At 43.0% G+C, this 10,835-nt stretch overlaps 1 protein-coding gene across 5 annotated transcripts; it reads left to right on the forward strand.

The window, feature by feature from the left end:
- The first annotated feature begins 1,106 nt into the window (after nucleotides 1-1,106).
- LOC114664784 (ORM1-like protein 3) lies at nucleotides 1,107-10,605 on the forward strand. Of its 5 annotated transcripts, none has more exons than XR_007936697.1 (5): nucleotides 1,107-1,125; nucleotides 3,207-3,392; nucleotides 7,900-8,051; nucleotides 8,171-10,488; nucleotides 10,525-10,605. XR_007936697.1 is itself a non-coding variant. In XM_028819051.2 (4 exons), the coding sequence occupies exons 2-4, from the start codon at nucleotides 3,219-3,221 to the stop codon at nucleotides 8,304-8,306; spliced, it is 462 nt and encodes a 153-aa protein (XP_028674884.1). In that variant the 5' UTR covers nucleotides 1,467-1,630; nucleotides 3,207-3,218; the 3' UTR covers nucleotides 8,307-10,605. The 5 variants fall into 5 exon arrangements, 1 of the variants encoding a protein (XP_028674884.1); XR_007936696.1 differs by lacking the exon at nucleotides 1,107-1,125 and adding an exon at nucleotides 1,465-1,638; XR_007936695.1 differs by lacking the exon at nucleotides 1,107-1,125 and adding an exon at nucleotides 1,466-1,642.
- Nucleotides 10,606-10,835: the final 230 nt, after the last annotated feature.

A 10,835-nucleotide genomic window follows, 5' to 3' on the forward strand; every position in this document is an offset into this window, starting at 1 on the left:
TGGCACATCTAATGGGTTGGTGTGCACTGACTGACCTCCTGAAAGTTCTGCCTGATCTTGACTTATACGCCCCTGCCAGTCAGGGATGATGTGCTACCATCTCACAGGTTAGAATGAAATGACTTTCCCCTGCTATTCCTGCTTTGCCAAAGTTTTAAATGACAACTTTTCTCCTGACTTGCAACTGGGCACTGCCCTCTACCAGGCTGAAATTGTCCACCCTCTTGCTAACGCTCTGTGGCTTCTTTCTCACAGGCGTCTGCCTTCTGCTTGGTCTCCTTTTCTCAATTGCTGTTGAGATTAACCCAAAGTGGGAAAGGCCAGAACAGTTCGAATAACAATTTGCCTAAAGCACTTTTTCATATTTATTAAAAATAGAAAAATCTAAAGCTAGACGACTTAAAACTCCAATAGATAAAAAATAAAACACAAAAAAGGTACTAAATTCTAAGAATTAAAACAAAGATATTTAAAAACACAAAGTGGAAATTCTACAAATGGAAAGTTAAAATCTCAAATCAAAAGCTGGAAAACTGAGTCACATTGAAAGAAACTAAAAGATCAAAGCGGAAATGGCTGAAAACTCACCAAACGAATACACAAAATTCCAAAACCAACTGCAACAATCAAAAAGGGTAAAGGGACTGGGACCAAATTAAAAACACTGAAATGTGAACAGAGGACAAATCACTGAATGGGTTGAAGCTACAAAATGTACAAAAAACTGAAAAACAAGATGAAGCAAAGACAATCTTAACAGCCGCTGTGCTTGTCAAACATGGGGTAGGTGGTAAGTACAACCTGGAGTTGAAATATGTTAAGCATAATAATACTTTGGCACAAAATTCAATTTGACATTTACGTCTATAATCAGAGATGGGTCTAACTGTAAAGCGCGCAGCTTTTTTTAAGTGGCGGCGCCGGTTTGGCTCAGATTTTATGTCGTTCTTAGAAGTGCAGGGCTGCGTGACGTCACTTAAATCTGCGAGAGGCGGTGCCGGAAACTCCTCTCACGTCAACGAGGCTAAAGTCCGTGGTTTATGCATGTGTCATCCTGACACCGTGGTCCGCGTTAAAGTAAAACTGGAGACATTACTAGGCAGGTTTGATTTTACGGATTAACAAGTGAGTTGTGTTCGACTGAAACCAGATCAAATTTATATTTCATTGCCGCTATGTATAGAAACGATGTGCCTAACCACGTGATGTATTACAGCCCGTTATCATTGGCTGGTAATGAAAAAACACTGCCGGCCATCTGCGTTTGGTGCCATTGGGATTGATTTCTAATGATCCGCAGCTCTTGTAACTGCATGACATCGTGTTATTCCGATTCTATCTAGTATGTGTCTTAAGGAATTTCAAAGAAGGGAGAGTCAGCAGTGTGGTGTTGGACTACTACCGCTTTAAAACTACAATTCCCGGCATGCCCTGTTTCCCCTTTCGTCTGCTAATCCATGACGTCAAAGGGGAGTTCTAGCTGCGCTGGATTAACAGCTGTTCGCAAAGAAGGAAAGTGACAAGGGCGACGAGACTAGTCAAAACAATCAGCAAAAACAGGAAAATCGAGCAGCTGGGCCCAGATTCTGGCCTTACTATCCTGACCGGAGCAGCCGAGGTCTCGTAGTGGGTGCGTGCGTACGTGTCCTTTACTTTCCTTGCGGCGGGGGCTCCTTTGTGGGTCACCCCTCACCTAGAGGGAGTGAGTGTGAATGGGGCTTTCATGGTCTCGCATATAGGCTAAGTGCGATCATTTTAACTACTTTAGGGAAACGATAAGGATCCTAGAGGGGAATCCTTGTCTGCTGCGTGGCGGCTAACAGACTACTCGCCGTGTGAATCAAGCTCTTCAATTGCTCTGTCTCTTACAATCCTACTAATGGCACGGCTTCGTGCATACATTCCCCAGTCTAGATTTGTGGGTTTTATTACTTATATTGAATTATCTGAAGTGTGATAGAGCGCACGTCTTTCTTATATAATGTACAATATTTGCAGGACTCTTGCGTAACATTTGCTACGGAGATTTTTCCATCCCTGGTCATAGACCGACCCCTTGTGGCTGTTAATCTTCTATCCAACAGTTTGAGTCAAACGTCAATTATATTCTTTAGATAGGATTCGTGCTTTATAAAGCCGTTATTGCAGATGTAGTTTTTTTTTCTGCGAAAAATATGTACAGTAATTTCAGAAACATTCAGAATCATTGAAGACGTTTTTGTTTTGTCCACCGTCTTAATAAAGAACACAGTTTTCCAAAGATTCTTTTATAAATTAGTACAGTTGTGCGCACAATTATAGAATTTACCCTTTTTATGTAGTATCTTGACATAGCATCATACAGAGGCACTTTTCAAGTGTGTTTTATGTGTCACGTTAACACAAAAGGTGCAAATGTTTGTCTGAATCTGGTCTCCTGGAGCTTTGAAGCTGCATTGCTTTGTACAGTCTGAGGTTATAGCCGCAGTGTGGATAGAAAAAGTAGCAGCTGTAAGAGGGTCCTGCTGTAGAATATTGACTATCAGAAGTTTGCCCTGGTATTCATCTCTTGAAGATTACTTAACGGTTTGTAAGAGTCTACCAGGGTCTTAAGTCTTCTGAAGAGTGTGGGTGGTATTGTCACTTTACAGCATTTGAACCCCCTGTTCCCCAACTAGTGGGCCTTCCTGGTCAGGTTCCCTATTTTGTTTTTTTTATCAGGCTGATTAGTGACACTAAATTGGCCTCGTGTGAATACTGTGCCTAGTGGTGCACCAGTGTACCATCCGGGGTCCGTTCCCACCTCATTCCTGTGAGGCCGTGCTGGATGAATATGATGAGGCAGGCATACATATTGGGCCACAAAATCTAAATGAAGGATTAAAAGAAAAATCATTGAGATGTGAATAACTGACCCCTCAGGGTTGCCGGCACAATGCATCTTCTGGATGTGGGCCACAGCTGGCTGGTGAGGCTAATTTGACATTTGTCCTGTGTCATTTCCAGTTGTTTCCATGAAATTCGCCTGTCTGACACGGAGTGCTATTGAATGCCACTTGAGTTTCCTTAATGATATTTCCGAGGATTTTTGCCTGTGTTTATATTTGAAAAGACTGTGTGAGGACCTCGGTGAGCATGGGACAGGTTTGCAATGAGATTAAAGTGCAAAGTGTGTGTGTTTGAGCTCCAAAGCCGTATGCCTCTATGCTTTCTTTCTCTGTCCTCAGGGGTCCTGCACAATGAACGTGGGCACGGCGCACAGTGAGGTGAACCCCAACACGAGGGTCATGAACAGTCGTGGCATCTGGCTCTCCTATGTCCTGGCCATTGGCCTGCTGCACATCATTCTCCTTAGCATCCCATTCGTCAGCGTGCCCGTGGTCTGGACGCTGACCAACCTGATTCACAACACAGTGAGTAAACTGACCCAGACTGACCACAATCTACTGAGCTTCTAGCTAGGAGGTAGCAGGCTCAAGAGCCACCAGACCCTCTAGTTAACTAACACCTGCTGTGCACAAGGACTGCCAACATCTGACTAGTAGGAATGTCATGGGCCTACTCCCTAGCTAGCATCGGGCAACAGCAAAGAGAACATTTATTTCTATTACAGATCTACATCCAAAAGTGTAGTTTAAATAAAATAATAATTATAATTACAAAGATAATATTTAAATAAATAAGAAGAGTCTCTAATTGAATTAGACATAAATTAATGTAATGCAGGATGGTTTTAAGTTTATAATAGTTACAATGGCAATGGGCAGAGTCCATTTGATAATTACTAAAAGCCTGCCAGGCCCTTTAATGGACATTTACTGACCTTCTAGTTAGATCCTACTGACCACAAGGATGGCCAAAATGCAACCTTCCAGTGAACACCTCGTAACCAGCAGTTAACACATCCAGCTAAAACGTGACCCTCAATAGTTTGGAATTACTGACCACAGGACTCCAGAGATGTGACCCTTTAGATTATACCTGCCAAGCACAATGAATGTCCCTCATGTAGCACGTAATGTCCACAAGGCCAGTAGTTACAGGACTTCCAAGTTCACAGTTGTTGTCCTTAAGAACTGCCAGAATCTAACCTTCTCGTTAGCACCCAATGGCCACAAGAACTGCTAAAATTTGACCCACTAATTAACACCTAATGATCAGAAGAACTGCTAAAATCTGACACCCTAGATGACATCTAGTGACCTCCAAAACCTTCTAGTTACCACGTACTGGCACTGCTAAAATGAACAGCTCTGGCCCTTAAGAACTGCCAAAATATGTTCCTATAGTTAGAAACTACTGACCACATGGGCTGCTGAGGTCTGACCCTCTACTTATAGGAGTACTCCACCCAAAAATGGTATTTTTATATGTCACTTACCCAGTGTGGTTTGCAGTGATGGCCGAGAAAAAATTCTAATCTCATCTTTTCATGCGGTGGAGATAACAAGGTTTCTGGTAGAACAGGAGTTTATAGTGACCTACGCTGGACAACTGCAAACAAAGCAATAAAGTCCATGAAAAAAACTCCATGTTACTTGGGTCCCATAATCCTCATATCGTCGTGTTCTCATGAACGCTTCCATGAACAGAAATGGAACGCGGTCAGACATGAACAAGCACTTGAATCGAAGACCTCCGCTGAAAAATATTCACCTGACCACACACAGCAAATCCCCCAAAGTTTAAATTTGTGGCCACATTTATATTCCAAGTGGTGACCCACAACTGGAATGCATCGGGATTATTGAGCAGTGGTCTATGAAACTGCATGGCTGAGTTGACCAGAAACATGTAGGATATGCACAAGTGCGAGGCATCTTCTCTTCCTGCTAATGTCTTCCCTTTCCTTTAACTTTTAGTCTTTAGTTGTACTCCGCTCTCAGTGCTCGCTTTTGTTGATATCACGTAAAGCACAATGTTAGCCAATGAATAAGTTGTTGCTGGGGTGGACTCCTGACCAATGAATGAGGCGGGGAGGCGGGTCTTCGATTCAAATGCACATTAACCTTTAACCACATTCCTTTTTCTTTTATTTAATAATATTTAAGTACAAATATATGCATTTGGGATGTTGTGGTGAGCATACGACAGGATGACTTGATGTGGATGATGTCACACAAGTAACATGAGATTTTTCCATGGATATTTTTGAAATTGTTTGCTGTTATCATGTAATTGTCAACACAGACACCATTCAAGCCAAAACTTTGTGTCCTCCGTTCTCCATGAAAACATGAGATTAAAAACCTTTCTCAGCAGATCAAGTCAGGTCAGGTCAGGTTGGGGAGCTTGCACTGGTATAGTGGGTTGCCGCCGGCACTAAAAACTACCAGGGGTAAGTAACATATAAATTATATACATGCATATATACAGTACTGTGCAAAAGTTTTAGGCAGGTGTGAAAAAATGCTGTAAACGAATGCTTTCAAAAATGGAAGTGTTAATTATTTATTTTCATCAATCAACAAAATGCAGTGAATGAACAAAAGAGAAATCTAAATCAAATCAATATTTGGTGTGACCACCCTTTGCCTTCAAAACAGCATCAATTCTTCTAGGTACACTTGCACACAGTTTTTGAAGGAACTCGGCTGGTAGGTTGTTCCAAACATCTTGGAGAACTAACCACAGATCTTCTGTGGATGTAGGCTTCCTCACATCCTTCTGTCTCTTCATGTAATCCCAGACACACTCGATGATGTTGAGATCAGAGCTCTGTGGGGGCCATACCATCACTTCCAGGACTTCTTGTTCTTCTTTAAGCTGAAGATAGGTCGTAATGACTTTGGCTGTATGTTTGGTGTCGTTGTCCTGCTGCAGAATAAATTTGGGGCCAATCATACGCCTCCCTGATGGTATTGCATGATGGAGAAGTATCTGCCTGTATTTCTCAGCATTGAGAACACCATTAATCCTGACCAAATCTCCAACTCCATTTGCAGAAATGCAGCCCCAAACGTTCAAGGAACCTCCACCATGCTTCACTGTTGCCTGTAGACACTCATTATTGTACCGCTCTCCAACCCCTCGACAAACAAACTGCCTTCTGCTACAGCCAAATATTTCAAATTTTGACTCATCAGTCCAGAGCACCTGCTGCCATTTTTCTGCACCCGAGTTCCTATGTTTTCGTTCATACCGGAGTCGCTTGGCCTTGTTTCCACGTCGGAGGTATGGCTTTTTGGCTGCAACTCTTCCATGAAGACCACTTCTGGCCAGACTTCTCCGGACAGTAGATGGGTGTACCTGGGTCCCACTGGTTTCTGCCAGTTCTGAGCTGATGGCACTGCTGGACATCTTCCAATTTCGAAGGGTAATAAGCTTGATGTGTTTTTCATCTTCTGCACTAAGTTTTCTTGGCCGACTACTGCGTCTACGATCCTCAATGTTGCCCGTTTCTTTGTGCTTCTTCAAAAGAGCTTGAACAGCACATCTTGAAACCCCAGTCTGCTTTGAAATCTTTGTCTGGGAGAGACCTTGCTGATGCAGTAGAACTACCTCGTGTCTTGTTGCTGTGCTCAATCTTGCCATGACATGAAACTGTCTTCCACAACCTCCCCTTGGTAGCAGAGTTTGGCTGTTCCTCACCCAGTTTTAAGCCTCTTACACAGCTGTTTCTGTTTCAGTTAATGACTGTGTTTCAACCTACGTGTGACATTGATGATCATTAGCACCTGTTTGGTAGAATTGGTTGATCAGACACCTGACTAGAATCCTACAAAATCCCTGACTTTGTGCAAGTGGACCTATAAGAATTGATGCTGGTTTGAAGGCAAAAGGTAGTAACACCAAATATTGAGTTGATTTAGATTTCTCTTTTGTTTGCTCACTCTGCATTTTATAAATTGATAACAATAAACAATCATTATTTATATTTCTGAAAGCATTCTTTGTTTACAGCATTTTTTCACACCTGCCTAAAACTTTTGCACAGTACAGTATACATAAATTATGTGTGGAGCATTCCTCTAATAATTTGTGACCACAAGGGCTACAAAAGCTAACCCCATAATCAGCCCATAGTAATCATAAGGACTGTCAAAATAAGATTCTCAAGTTAGCGTTTACTTTAATGCTATTTTTATTTTTTTGCATTACCATGTTTGCTTTTTCAATTATTAGCACCTTATACTGCAACGCCACTTTGCTAGTTAATAATCATGATATTTGCCATTTTGTTAACAGCATTTCATGGCGGTGGCCCTGTTGCCCGCACATGACATCAGCTCTCAATGACTATTTAAGATATCAGAGCCCCCCCTGGATAACATTTCTTAATAGAAATCAAAGCTATTCTCACAGATTTGGTTTAATCAAAGGTTAGGTATAGCAGTTTTTTCAGAATTTTAATTTTTCTTTCTATTCAGAGACCTTTCTGGCCTTGATCTCTGCTCAGCCTCCTGACTATTCTCTATGAGGTTCCTTTTTTGGTTAGGCTGTCTTCTTCAGACTTTTGCCACTTCTTTCTTTTGACTTTTTGTCCTCTTCTGCCATTATACAGATGGTGACAAGCTCACCAAAGATTGTAGTTAACACCTGATGGCCGCTAGTTAACACCTGCTGCAGAAACCTAACGCTCTTGTTAGCACCTCCTGCCCACAAGGTCTGCACAATTCTTTACCTTGTTATTGACATCTGAACTCTACAAGTCCTACTAATATTTGACCACCTGCTATTACTGGCCTAGTAGGCAGCAGAAGCCTGGCCCTGTAGTTGTGACTCTCTGGTTGTGTCCACAAGGACTGTAATAAGATGACCTTCTAATTAGCACCTAATGTCCACAGGTGACGTAGCTTTTTAGTTAGGACCTAGCAGTCACCAGGACCACTGAAATTTGAGCCTCTAGTCAGCACACCACTGATCTTCAGGGCTGAGCAAATCTGCACCGACTGCTATTTGTCCATCCTTTCCCGGCAGGGCATGTACATCTTTCTCCATACGGTCAAGGGGACCCCCTTTGAGACACCGGACCAGGGCAAAGCTCGACTGCTGACGCACTGGGAGCAGATGGATTATGGTGTCCAGTTCACCGCCTCTCGGAAGTTCTTGACCATCACCCCCATTGTGCTGTACGTGTCAACATGAACATCAAGCTGAACAGGCTTGCACTGTCTGTCTTGCCATCTGTATACATTGACAAGCTGGCCAACATGATATTTTTTTGTTTTGTTTTTTTTTATACTTACAGGTACTTCCTGACCAGCTTCTACACCAAATACGACAGGATCCATTTTGTCCTCAACACGCTGTCCTTGCTAACTGTTCTCATTCCTAAGCTTCCTCAGCTGCATGGCGTCCGCTTGTTTGGTATTAACAAATACTGAAAGCTCGGACCGTTTGCCCTGTGGGTTTACACTCGGGTGGACAGGCGATCCCTCCTAGGAAAAAGAGGCAAGAAGACTCTTCTGGGGTGCACCCTCATCGGGGTCCAAGCAGGAGTCAAGCGGTACAATGAGAGCAGCCTGTTGGTTCTCCTCCCATGTGTCCTGTCCACGCTTGGCTGGCTCTTGAGCACAGAAAGTAGGCTGACGGTTGCACTCTGTGATGAGACAAGCAGTTGCAGTCTTCCTCGTTTATATATATATATATATATATTTTTAAATTAAGTTTATTATGTAGTAAACTGTTTAGTCTGAAATTAATGCTGAGGAGGCTATTGTCTCAGAGTCAGGGAGCAGAAGACACTTGCATCAAGCTACTTTGGGGCTAAGCAGTCAGTCAAACAGGCTTAATAATATCTGATGCCCTCTATAAAGCTTTTTTATACTCCTTGTGAAGTCTCTCCTCTAAAATGTACGCGGGATAGCCAATGAAGCCTGGTCCCTAAAAGGTATGGGGTACTATGTATGGCCTATGAAGCCTGGCCTCTTAAAGAAGTCATTGCGTATTCCCTAAAAGTCTGGCACATAACAGGTGCAGGGAGTGCAGTCTGTGAATCCTTGTGTCCATTAAGGTGTGTAAACTGTGAAGCCTGCAGGCTGTTAGGGACAGGGGGTGTGGCCTGTGATTTCTATTAGCTAGAGATGGGGTGTGGCCTATGATAGCTGCTGCCTGTTAGGGACAGGGGGTGTGGCCTGTGATTGCTCTCAGCTAGAGATAGTGTGTGGCCTTTAATTGCTGCTGCCTGTTAGGGACAGTGGGTGTGACCTGTGATTTCTATTAGCTAGAGATGGGGTGTGGCCTATGTTTGCTGCTATCTGTTAGGGAGAGTGGGAGTGGTCTACAGTGGCCACTATCTACCAGGGACAGTAGATGTGGCCTATGATTATTGCCTTTGGCCTGTAAATGTTGCCTTCTATTAAATTCAGTGGCTGTGACCTTTGAATGCTAATTTTAATTAGGCACAGTGGGTTTAGCCTCACAGTGTAAAGCAGGTGTATTGTTTATATTGTGTATGAAGACTGGCCAATGAGTGTGTCCTGTAGATGTTGATTTGTAAAGATGTGTGCCCTCACCTGGAAGGGGGGCAGGTATTTTAAAATCTTTGCAAAGACTAGCCTCTAAGATGACCAGACATCGAGCTGGCCATTTTTAAAGTGAGTATGTACTGAAAAGCCTAGCAATAAAATCATGCAAGGGGTGTGGCTTCAGACTAGCAGGGGGAGTGGTCTGGAAGTTCAGTTTGGGGGCTTAATTTTAAAAGGTACAGAGGGCATGGCCTCAACATGAAAAAGGGATGTGTCTTATAAATGCTGCGTGTTTGGTACAAGCTCAGCTGCTTTAAAATGCTGAGTGCGCTAGATGTGACATCGTTGGGACAAGGGGGCGTGTCCCATAAAGAAAGTGGTCTCGTCTTTCAAAGGTACAGGGGTGTGGACTCAGTATTAAAAGGTACCGTCACATTACACGACTTTCCCAGTGATTTTCAAGGTGTTGGCTTAATTTAGATAACTTTAGCAAGCTGGATGCAGTCATGTAGTCTGACACCCCCCCCAGCCACTCGTTCCAATTAGTCTGGATCAATTAGTCAAATTAGTCAAAATCAAATAGTATTGACTTGTAGGGGTGAGTTCTGTGTGTATGAGAGCCAATGAGTGCTCACTGGGCGGTACAATTCATATCATGCATGGTGTCGCATGTTTTATGTACCATGACAGAATGAAGAAATAAAAAAACAAAAAGGTAGAGATTGTGGCTGAACTTTGCATGGGCACTGGCTCCATTAGGCAGCATGTTATTTAAAAGGGGCCAGCTTGTGGTACTTTGGAAATGTGAAACTGTCACCCATTTGTCTTAATAAGACCTACCTTGCCATAATCGGTTGTGTAATCTGACATCCTCAGCAGCTGAAGTCGTCAAGTAGAAGTCACATAATGTAACATCAGCTTGAGAAAGACGGTGTCATCAGAGTGATGACCGGGTCTGGCTGCCGTCTGAATGAGAGGAAGCCTTACCTTTGTAAGGCCTTGTAAAGCCTTTACCGTTTGTTGTTAAAAAGAATGAGTGGTCTTCTAGTGCCCATGCTGGATTGGTATGGCGGCCCTTATCCCAATATCCATACTTGGTGTTGCGCCATTTTCCTGTGTGTGACTCTTCCTCTAGAGGTCTTTGTCGGAGAAGATGTGATTATTTTGTAACAGTCTTGGTACATACAGTGTCTTATATTAAAATTCATTATTTGTGTATGGACTGTGTGTCTCTCTCTCTCTCTCGCGCTCCATGATACCCAAGCTGCCACTGTCTATACTGTATACATTTTGTCAGGCAGAGACAGGACAGAATATTGAATCAAATAATTAAAAAAAAAGAAAAAGCACGTTGTCCCCACGCATCCATTTGTATTGATTCATGAAATGGGCAGTGCGACGTCTGTTCAAATGGATTGATTGGCCAGCTGCTTGAGTACAGGAACG

This window comes from Erpetoichthys calabaricus, chromosome 14, assembly GCF_900747795.2.
Source record: "Erpetoichthys calabaricus chromosome 14, fErpCal1.3, whole genome shotgun sequence".
Classification (NCBI taxonomy): domain Eukaryota; kingdom Metazoa; phylum Chordata; class Cladistia; order Polypteriformes; family Polypteridae; genus Erpetoichthys; species Erpetoichthys calabaricus.